The sequence below is a fragment of the Sycon ciliatum genome, chromosome 13 (genome assembly GCF_964019385.1).
Source record: "Sycon ciliatum chromosome 13, ocSycCili1.1, whole genome shotgun sequence".
Taxonomy (NCBI): Eukaryota; Metazoa; Porifera; class Calcarea; order Leucosolenida; family Sycettidae; genus Sycon; species Sycon ciliatum.
This window is the reverse complement of record NC_088655.1, coordinates 16,901,584-16,926,281: the sequence shown is the minus strand read 5'-3', so window position 1 is coordinate 16,926,281 and position 24,698 is coordinate 16,901,584. Positions and strand designations below refer to the sequence as shown.

Sequence of the window (24,698 nt, the reverse complement as noted above, 5' to 3'; positions counted from 1 at the left end):
TCAGCTCATGGCGGAGGAGAGAGAGACTTTTGCTCGCCGAGCTGAAGCTAAAGGATTTGATGGAGTCCTGCCAGCAGCTAGTCAAAGGACCTTCGGTACCTTAGGCAGACCCTGACGGAGTTTGGAGGCCAGCAAGCTCTCGGTGAGGAGAGAAACATTCACGTGGCGATGGACTCTCCGTAAAAAATGCAAGCTACATAGCGCCGACATACTGCAACAGCCGTCTACGATTTCAGCTAACTAACTCGATCTGCCGCTTCACAAAGTTCAACTATTTACAAGTCCTGACTGTTGTAGTCTGAAGCTGGACTCTCATCGCCCACCTACAGGTAGCTTTTGGAGCTGATGGATTTCCCGACTTGGACTCCTTCCGCAAACTCTCGCAACATTACTACAGTGTATGCAGTGTTTCCGCACGCTCGTGTCGACATGTCACCTATTGTACATGTACCGGGTCGCGGAGGAGCTTGACGACCTCCGCTGACTCCAGGTTTCCGAAATACTGCCGTCGTCTTCGTTGATGTCGCTGGTGACATTCTCCCCTTGCAGGACGTGCGCATAGTTGTCGTCCCGGGGGTAAAGACTATGTTGTCTTTCGAAATAGTTCTTCATCACGCTCGCGCGAATGATGTTTCTCATCATGAACTCGTTCCGACGGTGTGACACGGCGATGGTCTTTGGCGGGGCACTGGTTTGGCGAAAACGATATCTTCTTGTACAATATAACACTGATCGGCTGCAGATGAGTACAGTCACTTCGTGGTTGGTCCTATAGGAGGGCAGCTGCCAGGAAAGAGGCAGAACTCATCGAAGACGAAGCGCTCGCAACAAACAATAGCACTCGAAATATCTCGTAAGATTTAGGGCCTATCGCTTTGAGCCACAGCGCTCACAGCCGTGCCTACTTCATCAAAGTGAGCTCTACATGTTCGTTGACCTCTTCACACTACACAGAAGAGCGAAACAAGGATTATGTCTTAGCATTTCAACTCCAACAGCAGACCATTACCAGTGCGAGAGAGAAAACTACAAACGGCTTTGCTTTCTGTCGCATCGTCTCTCTTGCATGCAACTAACGAGAAAACCGTGTACTTACCCTCGCATTCACACGCGAACTATCAAACACGTCCTGTTATGTGTCGCATGCTGATCAGGTAGTGTCATGTATGTGTTGTACAGTGTACTCTCTGTTGACATGCCCCCTTTCGAACCCAGACAATCTTTTCGGGATTGGTCTAAGCGCCATCCTCTCCCTGAGCATGTGCTGCCTGCCTGCACGCAGTTATTGATCGCCATTCATTATTAAATTTTCAGGCTGGGCTTCGTAGAAAGTGTAGTCATTTGCCATGCTTGTGGCTCAATGTAGCTGAACCATCGGACCTTATTTGTCAGCTTGGATCACGTGATCCATCCAGCTGCCGCGTGCGGCAAACAGCCCAAATAGCGCTAACTCTGGCCTGCGAGCGTTTGCTGCGACTAGCGCGCTAGCGCTCGTGACATACACAAACGCGCTAGCCAGAATGCTTTGACTTTGATGGCTTTCAGCTTCTATTTTTTGAAAAGTAGCGCGCTCAGACCAGCTCGCTCATGAGCTCACTCTTTTCCTCTTCCATTTTTTAGGGCAATTGTTTTGTTTGATAGACGAAGCTTAGGGTCTCTTTGGGTTTGCAACCCTTACCCTCCTGGAAAAAATCATGGTTGCTAGACTGCGACACTTCAGACCAGGCACTATTAGAGCCGCTAATGGACGACGAGTTATTTTCCGCTATCCGGAGCTCAAGCATTTGAGCCGCTAAATGGACGAGACTCCTGGGGTAAAGAATGAGGAGAAAACACTCGTATGGAGCAGGGAGTAGGTATTGTACTACTTCCTGGTATGGAGCACTGAGAAGCGGTAAGTCTTAGGGCAATTCTTAGCCAGTAATTACTTTCTCGCCATAATTATGTTCTCGTTTTTCGTGTCTTCTGTAATGCCAGTACACTAGCAGTACGACTACACTGTAGGCGAGAGTCCATAAGCCAGAGTGTGCAGCTCTCCATCTATGCAGCATAAACAAATTAATGACAAATTTCCTAAGGGCTGGGTTCCACTGCCGCTCCGCCGCACATCATCCACGGCATGAAACGTCATCGTTTACGAGCTGGTCCAGCGAGGCCGCGGCTCATCACCAGCTTTCGCTTCGCTGCTTGACACAAAAAAATGCAAGCCGCGGTCACGGCTTGCATTGTTTCCCGCACTTAATTGATTTATTCGGGGGAATTTTAATTCGTTGCACAGGCCAGAACACGAGGATTTTTTTGGATTTCACGCGCGCGCAGGCAGGCTAAATGTCATCAAAAAACGTCGAGCACGATCGCGGTACCGTGAATGGCGAGTGTCACTGGAACCGCGCCGCTCTGCTGCATGCAGCCAAGTACCGTGGAGCAGCGGAGCTGCGGAGCCGCAGTGGAACCCGGCCCTAACCAAACTTATAGCAATTTGAAAATGTTTGATAATTTTTCATAAAAAACTTGACAACGTTGTTCTTCTGTAGAGTGCCGCTGGCAACTCCATCGATGAACTCCATCAATGAGCGCAGGGATAAAGTTTAGAAACCCTTCGAGCGAGAACGTGTTTTCAAAAAGGAAGCACAAATATGCCGCGAACTTCCCCTCTAGTATGGCCCCATCAAAGCCACTCACTGACTACTTACCAGTAAAATGGGGTTGGACGGTTGTCAGATTAGCTGACATGTTTTCTGCCAACACAACCATAAGCAGTTGTCAACTCTCAAGACTAAAAGAGCTTGCGAAGAAAGTGAGAAACCTTGGCTATGAAAGCACATGAAGCGTCAACATAATCGAGCAAACTTGGACCTAGATTACCAGTGTCTGCTCCAGAGCCGGGTCAGTGGCCCTGTTTGTGAGTACTTGGACCTTTTGGAAAAATAGTATAAGTGAAGCGGACATTACAAAATGATGAATGAGAATACATGTATCTAAAATGGTTGTTCCTAATCGATTTTCTTGAGGGAAGATCGTGTTTTTTAGTTTTTTTTCACACCTCACCTTGTATACTTCCCACTATCCGATAACCTATAAGTAGTTTGTTTCTCCGTATAGCCTCTATTGTGAGACGATTTTCCCTGATGATAGTCTCCAGAAAATCGATTAGGAACAACCATTTTAGATACATGTATTCTCATTCATCATTTTGTAATGTCCGCTTCACTTATACTATTAATCGCATTAATAAAGTTATTGTCTCCTCGTCGCCTTTTGGAAAAAGAACACTGGGTTACCTGCGACCCGGTCGGAAGTCCTGTCGAGTACTATACTTTTTTTATACTTCGAGGGTATACCGCCACTGACAGGCTGCACACGCGTGCAGATACGTGCGGCCAGAGTGCCCAGTGCGAGTACGTTCATACATGTACATGTACAATCATGTACATCAGGAAGTCGAAAGTAAGTTTACGACTCCCTGACACACAGTAGCCGCACTTGAACGCATCTGGCCCTGGCCCAGTGTTGTAGGAGTTGTGCCAGGTAGACGTGTACCCGGTTTGTGTTAAATCTTAGAGCAGGTACTGCATACCCTATCATATCTGTGTACATGGGTATACAGAGTCAGTGTTGTTGCGTCCCACTCAGCACCCTTCTGGTTCATTTCGGCACCAGCACTCTTTGCGTATGCAGAGCTGAGTAGAGTGCAAGTTCGGACCACAAGTACACTGTAGCAGCTAGTTGCGAACCTAACCTGTGCCGTGATGCACGGTACTTGTGTGCATCTACTTTATCCCTGAGTAACCCACCAGGTATATGGTGCACGATAGGGCACAGTAAATAATCAGCATGCATCGCAGTTTTCTGCAACATACATGTATTCCTGAAGTCACTTTACACCTCAGAAGAATTGCGTCGCTAACTGTTAGTTATTCCCTGGGTCATTATGAATCGTAGAAAACCCGTCATACAATAGGTTCAAGCTAAAGTACCGTATCACCATGGTACAGTCTGTATCGGCTATAGAGTGACCGGATATAAGAATATATCGGCTACAGTGATATTGGTACGAAATATCAAAAGCAAAACGTATTTTATCCAGTACAAATATCACTATAACCAATATTATCGGATGTAATGATATATCGGATATTATGATGGCAACATAGAATCAAAACATGCATAACACACTACATTATAATCGGCTATAGTGATAACTTTAAAATACATGTTGCAATAATATCAAAGGCCCTATTTTTTTTACTTTCTTCACGTTGCTTATTTTGATAGTGACACATGTACATGTACATAACAGAATTTTTTATGGAAATGCGGGCACTGTCAACTATGCAGCATGCTCATTTGTCAAAACGCCATGCTGGAAGTATTCCCTTGCCTTTCATGTGTCGCTCGAAAAAAATCGATCATATCGCATATAGTGATGCATCGGTTATAGTGATAAAATCACGGAAATCAAAAGGGTACGCTATAGCCGATACAGACTGTAATTACCTGGAAATTCGGTGTGTTTTCTACGTTTTTGTTAACCCTTTGTGTACCAGGCATCTAATGTATGCGCGGGGTACTCATCGGTAATGATGGACCTATAGCATAAAACTAAGACACATTTTGTATGTGCAAGTTATGTTTTTCTGAATCTGCAGCAATGTGCAACAGAAATTACTGATAGAGTAGATGACCGTGTGAAGCGGTGTGAGATGCAGCAAAGGTGAGCCTGTTACTGCGAGTCTATGCCCTAAACAATAAACTTTGCCGTGGGATGATTCTCTTTGGGCTGCACACTCTGGTTAATGTACTCTTGGTGGCAGCATTCTGGTGCCAAAGATGATATTTTTTCAGAAAAATAAGCACTAGAGAAATGGAGTGGGAGTAACCTGAATTATTCTATTAGCAGAGCTGCAATGCTTGGGATATGAGATTATTCCCGTAGCTATGCAAAAGACGCTATTCAGTTGTACTTTAGTAGCATCTGGCGCTAGCCAGCATCCACACCGCTGTAATTCAGTGCGTGTCACGGTGCCTGGTAGGGTGGTTCACGTGGCATGCCATGGTTGGTGCAGTATCCCGTATGTGTCCCGTACTGTAATTCGAGTATGCGGTGCGCACCGTAGCATAGATGTATCTGGAGCGCTGTACGAGCTAAGATGTCGGGGCAAATATGGGGACATTCACAACATGCAATGTGAATATGCACGTCAGTTTCGTTTTAAGAAGTGGGTTTGACGGAGTAAGAAAAGGCCCCAGCTTTGGCTGCTGCATGCTAGCCCAGTGGGTGCCAATCTCCTGCCATCGGCCGAGTGCTGATGGAACGGAGTAGAATAAAAAGAAAGAAGAATATTGCGTTCAAGAATACAATTTCGGTAAGGGATATACAGTAAAACCTGTAACTAAAGACCACCGTCACTAGCGACCAGCCTGGTACTACCGGCCACTTCGCCAGGCACGGAAGGTCTCACATTCAAAATGCACTGTGACTAGCGACTACCTTCTGAACGCGACCAGCGACCGCCTTTTCCTGTCCCAAACACAATTTTTGACCCGTAACTAGCGACCGCGATGTAGGAAATCAAATGTTGCTCGAAGCTCCTTCTTGAAATTTTACTGATTTTCCATGGTCCTGAAAAGAATCTTTCGATACTACAGCTGAACAAATGAATGCAGGTAATTTGGGCTGTGGAGTCGGTGTGGACTGCACTACACCTGTCAAAATTTCAAGCGCTGTCAAGAAAAAACATGATAGGAAACGTCTTGGAGAGCGCATCGAAAGCGCTCTCTGATCGATGTTACTATTCGGAGGAGAAACGAAGACTGGGCGGCTCTGTCACCCCAGTCATACAGACGGATCGACGATGGCATCAAGGAATCCAGAAACAAAGCAGCACCACAAGGTCCTGATGCTGAAGGATCGCGTTCAAGCAATCAAGAAGTCACAACAAGGACAGTCGGTATGATTGATCGCATGAACAAATTTGAAGCCCAGCGCGAAACGAAACTTCCCCAGGGAACGTTTGACTCCTGGCTTCAGAAGTAGCAGCTGAATTTGAAGTCTGCAAAAAATTAATCTTCTCTCTCTCTCTCTCTCTCTCTCTCTCCATCTCTCCATCTTTCTGACATTGCGCAAGTCCTGGGGAATTGTATTAGCTCTGCTGCATTTTGACATACATATCATATAATGGGATCCACATATGGTCACGCGGTGCAAACCTCTAACTAAAGACCACCTGCTACTAAAGACCGCTTTTGCTGGCACCAAGGGGTGGTCGGTAGTCACAGGTTTTACTGTACCGGTAAGTGGATAGCTAACTAAAATAATTAGCCGTATGGTTTAGAAATAGTGGTGGCGACTCTGGATGGCAGTCGTGAGTCCGTCAAGTGTCAAGTCGACGGAATATCGCGAGCTCCAGTGTGGGGAGCAAACCCATTCCTAGGTTAGCATCCCCCCACCTCACAACAGAGCAGCCGAGTTTTGGATTAAGCTGGGAGTGCCGATTCGAGCAACTGGTATGATGGCTCTGCTTGGAGCCACTAGATGGCTCGCAGCTGAGCCGGCAAATGACTCCGCTTGGAGCCGTCAAATGACTCCGCATGGAGCCACCGAATGACTTCGCATGGAGCCGCCGAATGACCCCGCATGGAGCCGCCGAATGACCCCGCATGGAGCCGCCGAATGACCCCGCATGGAGCCGCAAATTGACTCCGCATGGAGCCGCCTATGACTCCGCATGGAGCCGCCAATGACTCCGCTTGGAGCCGCCAATGACTCCGCATGGAGCCGCCAATGACTCCACATGAAGCCGCCAATGACTCCGCATGGAGCCGCCAATGACTCTGAGTAGAGCCTCCAAATGCTAAATATATTGGTATGCATAACCAGTTGAGAGCATATATTCCATAAATCGGCACTCCCGGAGCGGATCACAAAGTGCAGCTACCCGTGCAATCTGTAAGCGGTGCAAGCTAGGTAAAGACTGTCAGAACTTGATATCATGGGCTGAGGCCATTGCTGCAGCCACCCATACTTTGGCTGCAGGTGGCGTCCGAATGTTACTCGGGCAGACATCGCTTTCCACCTTCCCGCCTCTCTGAATATCGAGTCCCGCAGCTGATTCGAAACGAGTGGCTGGTGTACAACGCCAGGCCAAAGCCACAACTGATGAGCAATATCCTTGCAGTTGCTGTAAATGCCCATCGATTGGCATTCGCAGCTGATGCCGCTAGTTTTCCCAGGTGCTGCGGGCTGCCACTATTGCAAACAACCCTTTGCGATTGCTGCTCTGCTTGATTGACTGTCCATCGCCCTATCCCCGGTCGCAATTGTACGAGCACCGGCCAAGTGCACCACTTGCATCAGTGAATACCAGCAAGTCGGGGGACGGCGTCCATTTAGGGTGTAGGAAGAAGGACCGGCCGTTCCGCTAATCCAGGAGCTCAGGCCATCAGCGAAGATCTTTGAGGCACTCTTTGGAGAGCTTGATCAGGTAACACGGCTGCCGGTACCAGTTGGCAAGTGACCACAATCTGCAATTTGCATCCAGGGGCTATCACTCTTGTAGCAAACGAGAGCTTTCCCAGAAGAGACTCGAGTTGACATTGGGTAGTTGAAGCTGTGTGAAGAGTGGCCCGAAGGAGATCACGAAGCTCGGCAAGTTCGTCCATAGGCATACTGATGTTAGCGCGGCGGGTGTCCAGGATGACGCCGATAAACATCAGGACGTGGGCTGGACCCTCCACTTTTGCTGACGCCAGAGAAAACACCGAGGTATGTAAACGCGCGGCGCCGAGTAGCGAGTTGCTGGCGAGCTAACACAGGTCCAGAGCATGCATTGAGGAAGCACTTTTACTGACGCCAGAGAAACACCGAGGTATGTAAACGCGCGGCGCCGAGTAGCGAGTTGCTGGCGAGCTAACACAAGTTCAGAGCATGCATGGAGACAGAAACGTTAGTCGAGGTACTCCCCGTAATGGGATGATGCCAATAACGTCAGGACTTGAGCTGGACCCTCCACTTTTGCTGGGGCCAGAGAACCATCGAAGTATGTAAACGCTCGGAGCAGAATAGCGAATTGCTGGCAAGCTAACACAAGTCCAGAGCATGCACTGAGGAAGTAACGTTAGTTGAGGTATTCCCCGTAATGCAACAGGCGTGTGAGTGCGAACTGCTAGCACATAATCCATTCACTGGCGGATGCGACAGAGTTCCATATAGCTGGACTGGAGCGTAATACAGTCTGAAGGGCAGGGCACTCTCATAAAAGTATTGATCCTGCCAGCGGATCGACAAGGACCAATCCTCCGGGCGGACGGGAATTCGGCAGAATGCACTTTTAACATTGAGCTTAGCAAGATACACCGGGGCGAGCACAATTGTAGAGGAAATTGTTTGGGAACGCATGTTCCGCAAGTTGCATGCTCGAAAGTCGAAAACAGCAATGACATGCAAGAGACATTGTACAGGATCTTGGAGGGCGCATGACCATGTGACTCGCGCATGCGTGCAGGTCGGGCCAGCTCGCTGGGCTGCCTGCTAACTTGCGTTAGCATGCTAACGCTCATTATGGTTTAGATCGCATTATTGTAATGGTCGCGGTTTGATTTCAAAAGACCATAGTCTCATAGAACGTGTCGTACTATCGGTCGAAAGTTTAGGGGTGTGGTACTAATGGGCTGGGAATGTAAGGATCGGGTAGATTGCAGTGTTTTAATGGTCGTAGTTGTTGTATAAATAGAATGCTGAGATAATTAGAAGAGGACTATGAGGAAGAGCAAAATGACAGGGGTGATACTGTTAATTAAAGCTCTGAGCAGACGGCGTCGGCAGGAGTGCATACACAGAGAGTAGAAGAAGGGAGAAGAGAGGTCCCGCCGCCTCGAGAGTCGCCGTGCTTGCGAAAGGCTATGCCAACAGCAAGAAATGACGGAGCAAATATCCCGTCGTTTGGAGACTCACCGCCTTCGTGACAAGACGCGTTGACAGCTAGAGACCGCTGCACAGGCATCCATTCAGCAGGAGAAAATACATGCTCTCATGCTCGAACTTGTTCGGTGTGCGGGGCCATCATCATGTTACGCACCAGCCTGGCCCTATTCCGTTGATGTTCCGTACCATTCTGGCAAAGACTGCTGGCCACATGTTGAAACAGGGCTTAAAAAATGAAATAAGCTAGTACCAAAGCGTAATCTATTATTATATTTACTTTTACTTGGTAGAATGTACCTGTCTGAGAGTTTGAGTTTTTGAGTTATGTATCGATGTGCGTTTATGAACTAAAGTTTTGATTGTCATGCACATGTTTTTGTATTGCAAAGACGTTTCTATCAGTTCGAACAACACACATGATAACCTAGGCAAATATTAAGCATAGCGAGGGCTCCTGGGCGGTCAAGCCCTCTCTAGCCTTCAAGCTCAAGCGCTCTTTATTTGTGCGATATCGAAATGAAAAACTAAATGCAATAACAACGATGAACAATATATTTCAGCCAAGTACAAGTGGGGTCTATTGGTATCCTTTATTTCAGCCGAATAAAACTGTTGTTTATTGCTATCGCATAATGCATGATAACCTAGGCAAAAAAGCATAGTGAGGGCCCTGAGCTTTCAACTGAGCTCTCTCGTTGGAATTATTAATATGGAGGTGTATGTGCCAATTTTCACGTAGGATTGCCTGCCACTTGCCGCACTGCATTGCCTTCTGCAACCTGGGGAAAGCTGAGTGCTCAGGCCCGTAGCAGCTCCATTCTGGTTGGTCCAGCGAGACCTGACTTCCACAACTTTGCGTGCTTTTCTTGTGACGGGCATATACATGGTACAAAGTATGTGTGTATGTGTGTGTGTGTGTGTGTGTGTGTGTGTGTGTGTGTGTGTGTGTGTGTGTGTGTGTGTGTGTGTGTGTGTGTGTGTGTTGGCGTTCCTCTGGAGCAGCTTGGTGACATCGTCCAAGATCGACAGGGATGGCGGGTCACCTGCCGTGACGCTGTCGACGCTATTGTCCAGTCCCGCATGGAGCCTGTGGCGAAGCCCCTCATTTGTGGCACTTGTGCGCGCAGTTTTCGTCGGCCACAGGATATTGCGACGCACAAGTGTAACGCTGTTCGCGCGGCCCGAGCGCGCTGAGTATGGCGTTCCCCGCCCGGTGGACAACACGTCTCCTGGTCTGCCCCGTATGGGGCCACATAGCCAGTCATGGCAGTGGAAGAAGGAAGGAAGGAAGGTGTGTGTATGTGTGTGTGTGTGTGTGTGTGTGTGTGTGTGTATGTATGTGTATGTGTGTGTGTGTGTGTGTGTGTGTGTGTGTGTGTGTGTGTGTGTGTGCGTGTGTGTGTGTGTGTGTGTGTGTGTGTGTGTGTGTGTGTGTGTGTGTGTGTGTGTGCGTGCGTGTGCCCCCCCCCCCCACCCAACCCAAGTTCATGGTTTCGGGCCCCAACACCTCTAACGACGATCTAGAGCCGCTCGCGACTCGAACCATGGAGGTTGCCCATGTGTCGTCTTTTCGTTACCTTGGATCCAACATACACAGCAACGGCCGATGTCATGATGATGTCACATCCCGGATCTCTGTCTTTTCTCCTTCTGTCTGCCTGTCTGTCTGTCTGTCTCTGTGTGTTTGTGTGTGTGTGTGTGTGTGTGTGTCTCTCTCTCTCTCTCTCTCTCTCTCTCTCTCTCTCTCTCTCTCTCTCTCTCTCTCTCTCTCTCTCTCTCTCTTCCCCGCTCTCTCTCTCTGTGTGTCAACATACAGCTTTCACCGTCCAGGAGCGACACTGACTCGCACTGCTATCTGGTGCTCACGAGGTGTTTGTCGCGCTGCAAACGGAGCATCTCTGTAAGTTTGTATCCCTGGTGATGTTTGGACCTGGAGAGCACTATATAAATGGTGCTTCTCAGGCACAATCTTCCTCAGCCTACTCAAACTCGGCTGATGAGGGTAAAAATTTTCCCGAAACACTGTGTATTGAGCAGGGAGTGGTCCCTTCTTGCAGGTTTTCCGAGTGGAAGGTTGGATGGACTTTTCGTGTGCTCTGGGTGGCAGCTGTCAGTCAGTCAAGTGTAAAGTCAAGGCGGCGGAATAGCGTGAGCTCCAGTGTCGAGAGCAAACCCTTTCCTAACAATCTTCGCCGAAGTCGCAACCACTATTTCGTAGGTCTACCCTTGTTAGGAGACAACCCTGGGGGTATCAACTTTTTTTGTCTGATAACGAGTACATTTTTCTGCTGCTTTGCATCATCCATATTGTGTCCACATCAGAACTGATGTTTCCTTGTTATTAGACAGTGTTTTCCACCAAAACCCTGTACAAGACAACCCATTATCAGACAATGTTTCATCGGACCCCGATACAAGACAACATGAAATATCAATCGAGCTATCCTCGGCCATCCGCTTTTTCTTGCAATGAGAATTCAAACCTGTGGGACAGCTGAAGGGGACGTTATAACGAATTTGGTCTACAAACGAATAATCTCTTATCCGGACTTGCATGTACGACTGCTAATGATTCATGGGATTTTGGATTGTTGTCTACTAATGAGGTTTGTCTTGCAACCGATGTCATACTAACAAGGGTAGGACTGTAAATTCAAATCGAAATGCTTGAAACTTGAAACTTCGTTTTTCAGATGAATCAGACTGCAAATCAATAGCATAGCAAAGACCATAGCTATCCCAGGAACACTTGAGTAGTGCCTTCTTTTACCTTTTTCTATGTTGTCCTCTTCAGTTTGAGCAGGTATGGATGTTTCCTAGTGCCTTCTAGAATTTCTAGGTATATCATTGGTCTTGTTCGGATCGTCCATTACGTTTGCAGCTGTTCAAACTTGTATTGTTGTTTATTATTTTATTGATTTATTTATTCTACTTGCCTTTCCTATCTTCTTGTGTTTTGGCATTAGGCGATTTTATCGCAGGACGAGAGAGGAGCTGATAGACGATCTCTCCAATGTTCCTCTTGGTTCGGAGCGGCGCCGAGTGCTGACGTTGGACCTTGGGTAAGGATGAGTGTTCCCTCATTTTTACAAGTTATCCGTTTTGTCCAACACTAACGGTTATAAGCAGAATACTGCTGAGTCAAAAATGTGCAACAATCAGCACAAAAACTGACTGATGAGATCATGACATTCAACCACCTGATGCTTAGCTGCATCACGCTTATACCCGTTAGTGTTGGACAAAACGGATAACTCGTAAACTGATGGTCCTCTTTTTCAATTTTAATCCTTGGCTCTCCATCCGAGTTCCCTCATGTGTTGCTATTATTTTTATTTACTTATTTTTTGCCCAGGGTCTACATTCTACATTTATTTTACTTAGACTAGGGTTAGCTGTCCGTTTACCAGTACTCATCCACACATATGTGCACATAGGGTCTACACAGAACTCTATCAGTAGGTATTTTTGTATAGGAGGTTGTCTATCCTCCGGGATAGCACTATATACTCCCATTAGTGTGTGTTCTCTGGTAGCTATGTTCCTTGGAGACCATATGACTGTGCCAGTGTGGTGACCGAGGTGAGGTGTGTCTGCACTGGCATCGTCAACTTGCCTACTGCTACGTGCTCCCCAGTGCCGCGAGTCCATCTGTGTCCTGTACTTTATTTGGGGGGGAGGGGCAATACCGGTACTTCAGGTGCAGGGGGCAAGGGGGATGGGGTGGGGGACATCATGCCCCCAATGAACCTCTCCAGGCGTTGTTCTGGAGTAGACTAACCATAGGCGGAGTGTACACATGCAGCACATAGTTTGGGAATTAGAACGCGATCAGACTCGGGCATATTCAAAGGCAGTCTATTGTGATAGTAGTCCTGGACGGATCTCACTATGATGATATAGGTCGTGCCCAGCATCACAATGCCCAACATTATAAATGACTGTTTTTTTTGCCTGAGGGGCTAGATGAGCATGCGGCTAGACTGCCGATGGCAACCAACAGGCTCAAGGCTGTGTTGAGACTTCTTGTTTGCGACCCGAGTCAATTGTTTACTCACCATGACTAGGCATCGCATTGGGCATCGTATGACCATTTTATATGTCACTGTTCTTAGTCGCACCGGGGGCGCATGCCCGTTTTCAGGAGACTTATCAAAACACATAAGCCCTGTGCCCTGAAGGTTAGGCCTATTGTTAGTCTGAATAGTCCTGGCTACTATCCCGCTAAGTTCATTGACTTTCTACTGAACCTGTATGTACGTGAGGAAAGTACTGTTCTGGCCTGAACTACGGATTTCATCAACTTGGTAGAAGGTTTGCCTGTGCGGGACGATCATTTATTTTTGAGTATAGATGTGACCAGCCTTTACACCAACATCCCCAACGAGCTCGGTCACGTGGCATTGTCGTGGTATATCACACACAGGTATACAAGGTGGATGCCCCCGGCCCTTCGTACACGGTAAACAATAGCAGTGACTTCCCTGATGTAAGTCATTCGGAAGACTAACGGGTTCGTGTACGATAACGATTTGTTTCCGCAGATCCAAGGGACTGCCATGGGTTCGCCTGCAGCAGTGGTCTATGCCGACATTGTTATGCTGTATTTGGAGAATCGGTACATTTTGCCGATCTTAGAGGGGGAGGGTTTAGAGGTTCAGGTTTATAGACGCTTTATCAGTGACATTTTTGTTTCATTGCATGGTTGCCAAGGTCAAGTTCAGCACGCTTTAGACAGGATTAATAAGTGTTCGGCCCTCGAGTTTGCGCATGAACTGGCACATGATGGCATTGATTTCCTGGACACCACAGTTTTCCGTAGTAAGGGATACATGGCGGTGAAGCCTCATTTCAAGGTCACCAATCGTTTCCTGTATCTGCTTGCCGGTAGTAACCACCCCCGTAGTATGGGTAAAGGTGTGATCACTGGGGAGTTGATCCGTATCCGTCGATCTTCGACCCTTGACCACCACTACGAAGCTGCTGCCGAGCAGGCGAAGCAGACTTTCCGGGTCCGGGTATACAAGAGCTCCATCTTTCATCTTTCAGACCGTACACCAGGCATGCAAGGCCGGCACAGCTGGGGTGGCTGGGGCGGCCTCAGCCGCCCCATTTTTTGGCCGTTTTTTTGTTCTTGTTTTTTTAGCACACTGCAGCAAAGCGCGATGATCGCAGCTCAGCTCAAACGTTGCAAATAATGAAGAATCCTTGTGTATCAAGGTCAAGATGTGTGTGTGTGTGTGTGTGTGTGTGTGTGTGTGTGTGTGTGTGTGTGTGTGTGTGTGTGTGTGTGTGTGTGTGTGTGTGTGTGTGTGTGTGTGTGTGTGTGTGTGTGTGTTTGTGCTCCTTGGGAGCAGGTCACACTTTCTGAGCTCCGTGTTCTTGGCTTTCTCCCAAGTTTTCTGCCTGCCCAGGGCGACTCTGGCGTAGCCAGAGTCGACCCTGGAGCACCCTCGCACACTGCCAAGGTAGTGCTGCATGATTGGAGCGCGGAATCGCGATGTAGCTTGCAGGACAATTTACTTTGATATTGTCACTGCTGCGTCGGCCGTGGTCCACCACTCGCAGTGGAGTAGCTGTCCCTCGAGTGCTGTGAAGAATCCAAGCTCGAAGAATGCAGTGGTGGGAATTGCGGATTGGCTGGTGGAGTGCTGGAACAACTCGTTGTTTTCAGTGGAGTGGACGAGCGAGTGCGGAGAGGAAGGTCCCAATGGCGGAATGGTGGGAATTGAAACTTCAATCTTTCGTCGTCATGAGTGCACTGGTCAAGCGTTGTGGAAGTCTGTCGGATTTGTGAGGCCTTGCCCTGCCGCTTACATCGTCAACGTGGAAGAACTGCTAGTGGAGTCCTGGTGGGATTTCGGATGCCCACACTCCTTTTGCTTGGTGGATTCTTTCGTGGACAGTGTTTTTTCGTGACGTGAAATTTTGAATTTTTTTTTCCTTCCTGTTCATTTTCAGTCGTTGGCACTGTAGCTGTCAGGTTGTTGTTACAGTACAGCAGTCGTCCGTTCTGCTCCATTGTTTCATCTGTTTTGCCAGTTCTGCTAGCTGATTCTATTTATTTGCCACTGCCCCTCATAGTGCTCATGCTTGGGTGGAGGGCGGCGTGACCCGTTTAGGGTAGCTGTATCATAGTAGTAGTAGTAGTGTGTGTGTGTGTGTGTGTGTGCCTGTGTGTGTACGTGCCTGTGACGTGTACAGCCGGTGTGTGCACACCGCTAGCTAAACCGACCAACGGCTACTCCCAGGGCACAACCTATTCTGCTGGAGGCAGCGTCGTCTTCGGCTGAAATTCCGGATACAACCTGCAGGGAAGCATTGTGCGCATCTGCCAGATTGACGGTTCCTGGAGTGGGGCAGCTGCCTCATGCAATCGTAAGTTGAATTTAAAGAGAGCCAATATATCCCTCTTGTGTAGAGAAGCTTCAGGCTTGTAGGAAGGCAGATTCTGGTGGCGTTGATCTTTCCTATTTACAGAGCATGTAATAGTCTGGGTGTTACCTGCCACTTTTCATCATCACAAATGATGATCGTGCTTATCACAGGACCCAGGACCAGTCGGGCATCTCAGCCTGAGTCCTTAGGATATATGTTATACTTGTAGGTGTATGGTTAGGGTGTTTCACCGGGTAGAGGCGACGGTTTCAAATAGGACACAGGTTGCAAACCGGAACAGACTCAATATTCACTTTCTCTCTTGGTATTTTGATTAGAAAACATATGTCACAGTGAGACTACGATGTGTTATACTCCGAGCCAAAATGTCATGGCTCTGCGATGACCAGACGCGCCATACCAAGCAGGTGAGTTTTTGACGTGTTGCTTCGCACTGCGACTTGAGTTTTACGACTTTCGAAAAATCAACTTCTTGTCGCAGGTAAACAGCGGCTCGCCTCTTGCCAATAAAGCACCGCATACCAATGAAAACTAATGGAAGCACACACAAGGCTTACCGTATTATCTCTAATATAAGCACAGTCTCCAATAATAGCAAGTCTCCAATAATAGAACACCTTGGGGCGGCATTCAAAAAATAAAGTGCTCAGTCTCCATTATAAGCACACTGTGTAAATTCATTATCGGTACCGGCGAAAAAAACCCTGAAATGTGTGTGTCATACATGAATTTGGCATGGTATAAACATTCCTCTGAAATGAGGTTGAAATAATAATGGAACAGTCTCCAATAAAGGAACGTCTCCATTAGTAGCACGGGACGGAGGTACATTGAAAAAATAAAGGACCGTGCTTATATTAGAGATAATACGGTATTGTTACTCTGTACTGGCCGTCGTGGAGCGATAGCAATTACCTAATTTCAGACCCAGAGTGAATTTGACGTGCACTCTAAAACGTGTCCGGTTTGGAGCCACCTCTGATTTGAACTTTTTTGAAGCGAAAAATTGGGCAACTAAATTACTTGGAGGCAATGGGTCAACACAAAGGAGTGGCTCAGTTCGATTGACTCTGGCCCCAGAGCAAACTTCAACATGCCAGTTTCCTTCCACAAACATATTTCGAGTGAAAAATCAACGCTGATGATCGGTTTGGGTCTATACAAATTTGGCTGTCAAGGCGTTCCGGTATCGAACCGTCTACTGAGTTGTTGGCATAAGCCGGTAACTTTTGTCGAGCCTGTTTTAGGCTACCACCTCCTCCAAATATGCTAATATCTCTTGACTGTACCAAAGATGTGCCGAGCAGACACCTTCTTCATCTCTTGACTGCTTTGTGTGTTGTGTGTATGGGTACGTGTATCCAGCCATTCAACTGCAGTGCCAGTCTGGCTACCTGCCCTGCCTGCGTTCCAGTGGCTGTATCCTGCCATCACAGCGCTGCGACGGTGTTTGGTACGACTGTGCTGATGGCTCTGATGCACAGTACTGCCCAGGCAAGGTCACACCAGCTCCAGGTAAGCACCAGCAGCAGCACTGATAGCAGTACCATGACTTCTATTATTATTACAGGGTGCGACAGAGCTCTCAGCCATTGAAGAAAATGTTGAGTCACCTCCACCACCACACTGCGCTCTGTAGCCGACTAGACCCTCCTGCACACAACCATCACCATTGCGAGGACACTTCCGTAGACGATATTGATAAACTCCTTCAGACAACTGTTTCGCTAATACATAGCTCATCAGTGAAGGTAGATATTGAATGATTAAAAATATAGACCAAACTGCTATTATATAGGGGGTTTCCACATACAAAACTGGCATAGCTGAGGTGATAACGCGGGAAAAGGAAAGTGTGAAGTACTGTTGACGCGCATTGGACATGCATGCAGCGTCGGATATTCGGCGCGGAAAATCAATCACTATTCAATGCATAAATAACGTGCCAGAATCAGAGTACTATGTAGCTAGTAGTGAGAGTCTGTGTACTAGTATTGCAGTTGTCCGAGCGCCATGAAGGCCTGCGAACGCACCTCACGACCCGCCGACGTCGACAGCCACAGCAGCCCCTGGGGCATGACACTGTACTGCTCGCCCGTCGCGCCAAGACGCTTGGCAGTCACTAGGCTTCATGCCACCGATGTTGTCCGCAAGCTACCTTGTTATCTGCCCATCACCCACTACCGCTGACACGCTGGGAGGCCCCGCGGCATTCGCCCAGTATATCGTCGTCAGAGCTGTGTCGACGGTACAATAACGCTTGTAGAAACAAACAGTTGGTCGTATGGTATTGCGTCCTCCGGATTGTCCCTTGACTCGTCTTGTCCCTCTTCTTGCTCTGACGCTAATGACTTCTATTACAAGCAAAATGTAGAGCTACTGTTGACCGCTATTCACTGCTGTATTTATTTTATTACTTTGCATGGCCATGTTGAGGCAGTCTTCGCATCAATTTCCTTTACACAATGCGTGTACTACAATGTATTCAAAACCAACGTCTGTGCCACGCACACATACGAAACGCCTCCTGAACCAGCTCGACGTTGGCAAGGCGTCCGGTCCGGACAACATCCCTGCCCGAGTGCTCAAGGAGTGCTCCCATGAACTTGCATCGCCTCTCACGTCTCTCTTCTCCCTGTGCTTCCGTAAGGGTGTCCAGCCAGAGGCCTGGAAGAGTGCTCGAGTTGTGCCAGTCTACAAGAAGGGCAGCCTATCCAACCCTAAGAATTACCGCCCAGTCTCCCTCCTCCCCATCATCTCCAAAGTGATGGAGCGTATTGTGAACTGTCAAATTGTGAATCACCTTGAAAAACATCATCTCTTGTCAACCAAGCAGTACGGATTTCGCAGTGGCCTTGGAACAGCGGACCTACTAGCAGTGCTTGGGCATGATTGGTCGCTGGCCGCTGGTTCTGGTGGCTGTGCCCACGTCCTGGCTGTCGACATTGCTGGTGCGTTTGACCGCGTGTCGCACCCCGGCGTCCTACACAAAGCGGCCACTCTCGGTATTGGCGGTAGCCTGCTGCAGTGGCTACGGGACTATTTGCGGAATCGCACACTAAGCGCAATCGTCAATGGACAGGAATCTGCTCAATTCCAGATTAAAGCTGGCGTACCCCAAGGCAGCATCCTGGGACCCACCTTATTCTTGATGTATGTCAACGATGCTGAGACCTGTCTTTCCCCATCAACGCGAATGGGTGTGTACGCAGATGACACCATGCTGTACACCATCATACGATCCAGGGATGACTCTGCTGGCAGTATTGCAGACATGCAATCTAGCCTGGATGGATTGAGTAGCTGGGGAGAACAATGGCGAGTTCGCTTTGAGCCGACAAAGTCGCAGCTGCTGCATATTGGCCACCACCGCAACCCCTGGCCACTCCCAGACCTAACGTTCGGAGCCCATGATATTCCCTGCGGGGACGAGCTGAAGCTCCTGGGAGTGACCTTCGACAGCAAACTCACCTTCAGACACCACCTCCGCAATGTTTCTCTTCGTGCTGTAGCCCGACTAGGATTTCTGCGTCGAGCATCAAGTTTCCTTGGCCGTGAAGGACGCTTGACAACGTACAGAGGCTTCGTACGCCCTGTACTCGAATACGCACCATTGACATGGATGGGCGCAGCCAACTCTCACCTGCAAAGACTCGACCGAGTACAGCGGAAGGCCCTTGCCATCATTGGTCCTGACGCCTTGCTGCAGAGCCTAGCTGCCCGCCGCCAAGTGTACGCTCTCACGTACATGTACAAGCTAATGTGCCTTCAAGACCATCCAGATCTCTCTGCGCTCGTGCCGCCTCGCCAGGAAGCTAGCCTCGTCCCGCGGACAAGGTCGCAGCTCCGTGTCCGCCACCAGCATCAGCTACAAGCAGTGCTCCTCCCTACGGCCCCCAACTTTCTCCAGCTTTCGTTCCCATATGGTGTAGTGGATGAATGGAACAGGCTTCCGCAAGACATGTTTCCGGATCCTATGCCCCAGTTGAAGTCTCTCCAATCCTTCAAGACGAAGGTCCATCGCCACTTGCGTCAACAGAATTGGCTCTGGGCTACGGACTCCCTGTGAGGCTATGCCACCCGTCAATGAGCAACTACCCTCGCCCATCATCTCTTTCTTGTTTTATTTTATCTCTCTTCTCATCTCTTTCTTGTTTTATTTTATTTCTCTTCTCATCTCTTTCTTGTTTTATTTCTCTTCTCATCTCTTTCTTGTTTTATTTTATTTCTCTCTCTCTCTCTCTCTCTCTCTCTCTCTCTCTCTCTCTCTCTCTCTCTCTCTCTCTCTCTCTCTCTCTCTCTCTCTCTTTCTCTCTCTCTCTCTATCTCTCTATCTCTATCTCTCTATCTCCCTCTCTCTCTCTCTCTCTCTCTCTCTCTCTCTCTCTCTCTCTCTCTCTCTCTCTCTCTCTCTCTCTCTCTCTCTCTCTCTCTCTCTCCCTCTCCCCCCCCCTCTCTCTCTCTCTCTCTTTCTCACTTGATCTTCCTCCCTCCCTAGCTGCATTCCTATCGATGCCTGGCCGTAGGCTGTGATTCCGAGACCTCCGGTCGGATGAGCCTCGCCAACCACATCGGCACATCGCCCCTACTCCCCTTTGTCTTGTTGTCCAGTGTCACTTCAGTTGTCCTCTTCCCCTGATTATTAGTAGGGCTGTGTTTTTTAGTAAAAAAAAAAAAAAAAACGTTTTAGGGATGAAACGAGTATATCGAATACTCGAGCGCTTGCTCGAAAATTCGAAAGGAGTGAGGACTCGTTTCGCAAAATACTCAAAGTATCTTATGCATAGTGTACTGTATGCTTGTACATCAAGCACGTCTGTTACTCTGACCAGTACTGATAACCCATGCAAGTGTGAAATTATTACTTGTCCCTACTTACCAACAAAAGACGTAGTTCAGACTATTTCCTGCACTAGGCTGCATGCAAGACTACATGTGTATCAGGTGTAATACGTTCAGTGTTACGAGAGTGTGTGCAGTACATTGTTTTATGTTGTCAGTAAAATACTCGTACTCGCTCGAATACTCGCTCGTTTTTTCAAAGAGTACTCGAGTCCTCAATTTTGGCACTCGTTTCACCCCCGGGCCAAACATGCATGCACTGAATGCCTGTGCTCTGTGCACTCTGTGCTTGTGCAGGTCAAACCGACTGCCAGGTCCTGTCACCACCGGCACTGGGCTCAATGACCGTGAACGGCTTGATGTTCAGCAACACGACCACGTTTGTGTGCACATCTCCCTATGTCCTTATGGGCTCGGCCGTGCGTACTTGTGAAATCAACGGCCAGTGGAGCGGTGTGCAGCCAACTTGCGTCCGTAAGTACATGTACCAATGCTCGACTGGCTTGTATTATGCATTCCCGTTCATCACACCGCTCATACTGTCAAATGCTGCCTCTTCTCATTCACAATGGCATGGGTCACAGTAGATAGGCCTGGTGCAGGTATTGCCAGTTCCTTGCTTGCTGCAGTGCAGTATGACATATTAACTTAGCTGGTAAGCAGTGCATGTGTGCATGGCAAGTGTTAATTTTGTCCATTGCTTCCCAACCCATGTGTAGTGACGACTGCTGCTCTGAGTGCGGCCAGTGACGAGCTAGTCAAGGACTCCGTCTCAGAACGCATGACACAAACGTGTAAGCCTAGTATTGCTGCATAATTAAGAGCAATTTCTCCTACTGCTGACTGCTGAAAATGTTGTGTCCTTCACAACTAGTCTCTTTGTTCTAAGAAGTCTGCCTCTTTCATCGATTCGTGTTTACCTAGCTGCGTTACGCTATTAGTAGCCTATTACCTGTTGTGCAATGGGGCTGGCCTAAAAGCTGCTCGCTCAACAGTTGTGTTGCATGGCATAGAGGGAGAGACGGCAAGCCGCCTCGGCATATTTGCGGATAGAGCTTTTATTAGAAAGGAAAAGGACATATGGATACGAGTTAAGAGTAACAGTCCACCACTGTAACTAGCTACTACAGAAAAAAATGCAACAACTAGGCACAAAACTGACAGAGTGCTGAGACATTCGACGACCTGACTCCTAGCTTCAACACATCTCCGTAGCGCTAACCAACAGCCTTCCAACTTGGAAGGTTCAAGGTTAAAAGGAGAGACCAAAGAGGGGAAGGTAAGCGCAACGAAAATGAGCACAAGCTAGTAGTTGAAGCTACAGTCCCACAAGAACAAGAAATGTTGATTGTTACTGGACGATGACGAAACCAGTATTACCTTTCCCTCTTTGGTCTCTCCTTAACACTACGAAGATGTGTTGAAGCCAGGAGTCGGGTCGTCAAATGTTTTAGTGCCTGGTTGTTGCACTTTCTGACTGTATTTAGTATATAGTGACAGGTACTCTACACTCATATCCATACGTCCTTTTCCTTTCTACATTAATTCTATTATTGCCATATTGGCTCAACATCCGAGTTTCAAAGAGCTTTTAGTGGACGACTTAATCCATTTTCGGCAATACTTACAACGATCCAATCAGTCATATTGTAGATCAGGCTATGCTGTGGGTAAGTATACTACTGGCCTTGTATGGCTTATTGTTTGCCAGCGAGTATTTAGCATCATCTACTAGTATTCACTCGTTTGACAGCCAAAGAGTATTTGTGTGGGAGGCTGGGAGTCTCACACCCGACTTGGTCACGTTGCGCCTGAAGGTCACTAAGACTCGGCCATATACGGTGGAGCCGTCGCAGTTCCATCTACTGTCGACGAAACATGCCCGGTATTGGCTATTCCGGTACATGACAGCCCATGCCTGTAGCACCAAGCCTGTGTTCACGTTTGCCAAAGGGATCCACCTTACTCGGCCTTATTTAAATAAGATACTCTGTCACGCTCTCAACTGTTATCAGGTTAGCGCCCGCTCCATGCCCATTGTTGGAGCGACAGTCCTGGAATCCAGAGTTGCAAGTGAGGTGGTGATACGGCAAGCAGACGGTGGCAAAGTACGGCTTAAAAGCTCTACATCTGGCAAGTGGCCGGCATACCACCCCAATGGACATCGGAACAGTACACGTAGAGTAGCATCTCTACGTGACAGGGTATGAGCGCAAGTGAGTTCTTATGCTCTACTAATGTGCATTGATTCTGTGACTATAGTTGGTGTACAGATCTCATCACATGTGCCTTAGGTGGGATTTGCTATTGTCACTGTAAAATTCAGCCCTAACAAACAGTGTGATGGATGAATTTGACTCCAGGTATCTGCTTTTGGGAATGCCATGTATGCATATCTGGCGTGCTGCTGCTATAATGTTGTGGCAGCAGCATTTTGGTGCGATGGACTGTTCTTGTAACGGTGTACCTACCCATTTGCTGTTGCCGGATGCCGTGTTTTGTCAGTTGTGCCTGTTTGAAGGTGCCAGGCCAGCTTGTGTTGGTGCGTTCCCGTTAAGTTGCCAGGGCACCATATTTGTAACGGCGTTCCCGTTTTGCTGTTGTGGGGCTGTGTTTGTATCGGTGTGTTCCCGTTGAAGTTGACGGGGCACCACGTTAGTGGATTGTGCCTGTTTGAAGTTGCCAGGCCAATCCTGTAACGCACACCCGTTTGCTGATAATTGGGGATATGTTTGTCCATTTCGCTCGAGATTCACATGGCTGCGCCAGTTGCCTTGTGCGGATTGGACTGTTATCTGGCACTAGTCTTGATCTGTTTTATTCAGATTCAGATCAGCTATTGTTCCTATACGAGAAAATCTGTGGGTGCACATCCAATTCATTTGCAGATTTGTGTGCTTCTCCTGCAACGGGCGTTTACATGGTACATGGTGTGTGGGCGTATGTGTGGTGTGTTCATGCTGTACAGGCCAGTATTGCCAAGCACTGGGGACCTTTGGCAATCTGATGAATGTTTTGTCCGAGAATCGATCCTTGGATCTGTGGCGTTGCAGTTGTGGTGCTCCCGACCCTCTTGCGCGATGGCCGCGGAGACTTGGCGAAAAGGTTCGAGACATACGGCATCTCAATATCTTCCACCACAATCAGTACATCAGCACCACCATCGAGTGTAGCGACATCAGCAATAGAAGACGCACATGATATCATTCACCCTTACGGCCTTAGCGAAGACCCGGGAATACCTGAAAAGATGTTAGCCGCAACTTTACTGGAAAGGTCGTCGGTGACAACGGCACTCCATATTTTAGCTGCATGCAGTTAGGTCTCTCAACAAGTGTACCCAAAGTTTTCAAGCTAATACACAAGCAAATTCACTAGGGGCCGAGTATATTTTCCTACACCTCTCCCTGTTTGTTGTTGTTATTTCTGCATTCAAATTGTTTGTGTACCTGTACATTTATTACAGTAGAGCCACGCATCCACGGCTGTTGTTTCGTCAGGCTCGTCAGTTATACGAAACCTTTCAGCAATCTGGCCTTAGGCTTAATTCCTTGACTTCTTGTACCACTTTCTTAGATGCACATCCCACTGGATAGTGAGCAATACGTGTGTAGCAGAATCTGTATTCCAGAAAAGCAGAGACTTGAGTCTATTGACACTGCGTTTCTTTTTTAAACGTTATTGGCTGTGGTGTTCCTAGAGGTATACACGTACATTCCTGGGTCCCACGTTCTGTGACGCCCGACTGTATTCGTGGTGCCTCAACAACTTTTAATTTTGTGCACTCGGGAAAACCTGCCTGAGGCTGTGAGGCTGCAGAGTGTTGGCTGTGTTTTGCTTTAAAAAACCGTCAGGTCTCCCCAGATTTTCTAGTCTGGCCCTGAATTTTGCCACTCTTCGGTTTCAAAACCTAGTGTGGTGGTGGAAAGCCTAGCAGTGTTGTGTGTGCATGTGTGTATTTTGTACAGTGCTGGCCAGAGAAATCCAACCTCGTTAATAAAGTAGCGCCGCGTTCGAGAGCACAGACCGGTCCAGTATGTTTACTACTAGGGCTGCGTAGCGCCCGGTGCAATTTTATTCATAAGGTTGGATTTCTTTGGCCAGCACTGTAGTTAGAAGTAGGTCCTCTAAGGTCCTCTGTTTGTGCGCAATTGTGGTCACAGTGGCAGTAGTGGGTGAGGGGTAGACTCAGTTACTACGAAGATGGTGTATACATGATGGTGTATACAGTCATGTAGTTGAATGTTACTTCGGGCTTAGACCCAGAGGTTCTTGCAATGATGACCCCGGGTTTATGTACATGTATCATTCAGCTACCGTTGTCATAATGGCACTAGTTGATAGAACACCTGTATAAGTACAGGCTGTATATCTAGCATTTTCCAAAATAGAACTCCGTACTTCGAGGCTGCAGCCGTTTTGCATGCAACGTTGTATGTGTTGATCGGTTGACAGCATGTGACAAAGCCGAGGACACACTAGTGTATCAGGAGCACTGTTTTTTAACACAGTGCGTCCCCCGCCTTGTCATGTT

At 48.1% G+C, this 24,698-nt stretch overlaps 1 protein-coding gene across 5 annotated transcripts; it reads left to right on the top strand.

Annotated features, from left to right (window-relative positions):
• Positions 1-1,390: 1,390 nt before the first annotated feature.
• On the top strand, positions 1,391-23,877 carry LOC135829594 (uncharacterized). 5 transcript variants are annotated; one of them, XM_065341984.1, is made up of 11 exons: positions 1,391-1,894; positions 4,650-4,714; positions 9,926-10,214; positions 10,740-10,823; positions 11,890-11,985; positions 15,128-15,301; positions 16,688-16,837; positions 20,462-20,638; positions 20,884-20,958; positions 22,180-22,380; positions 23,133-23,877. In XM_065341984.1, the coding sequence occupies exons 2-6, from the start codon at positions 4,704-4,706 to the stop codon at positions 15,146-15,148; spliced, it is 501 nt and encodes a 166-aa protein (XP_065198056.1). In that variant the 5' UTR covers positions 1,391-1,894; positions 4,650-4,703; the 3' UTR covers positions 15,149-15,301; positions 16,688-16,837; positions 20,462-20,638; positions 20,884-20,958; positions 22,180-22,380; positions 23,133-23,877. The 5 variants fall into 5 exon arrangements, 4 of the variants coding, with proteins under 4 accessions (XP_065198056.1, XP_065198057.1, XP_065198058.1 ...); XR_010555868.1 differs by lacking the exon at positions 4,650-4,714 and having other exon boundaries at positions 1,561-1,894; XM_065341987.1 differs by lacking the exon at positions 1,391-1,894 and having other exon boundaries at positions 4,474-4,714.
• The last annotated feature ends 821 nt before the right edge of the window (positions 23,878-24,698 follow it).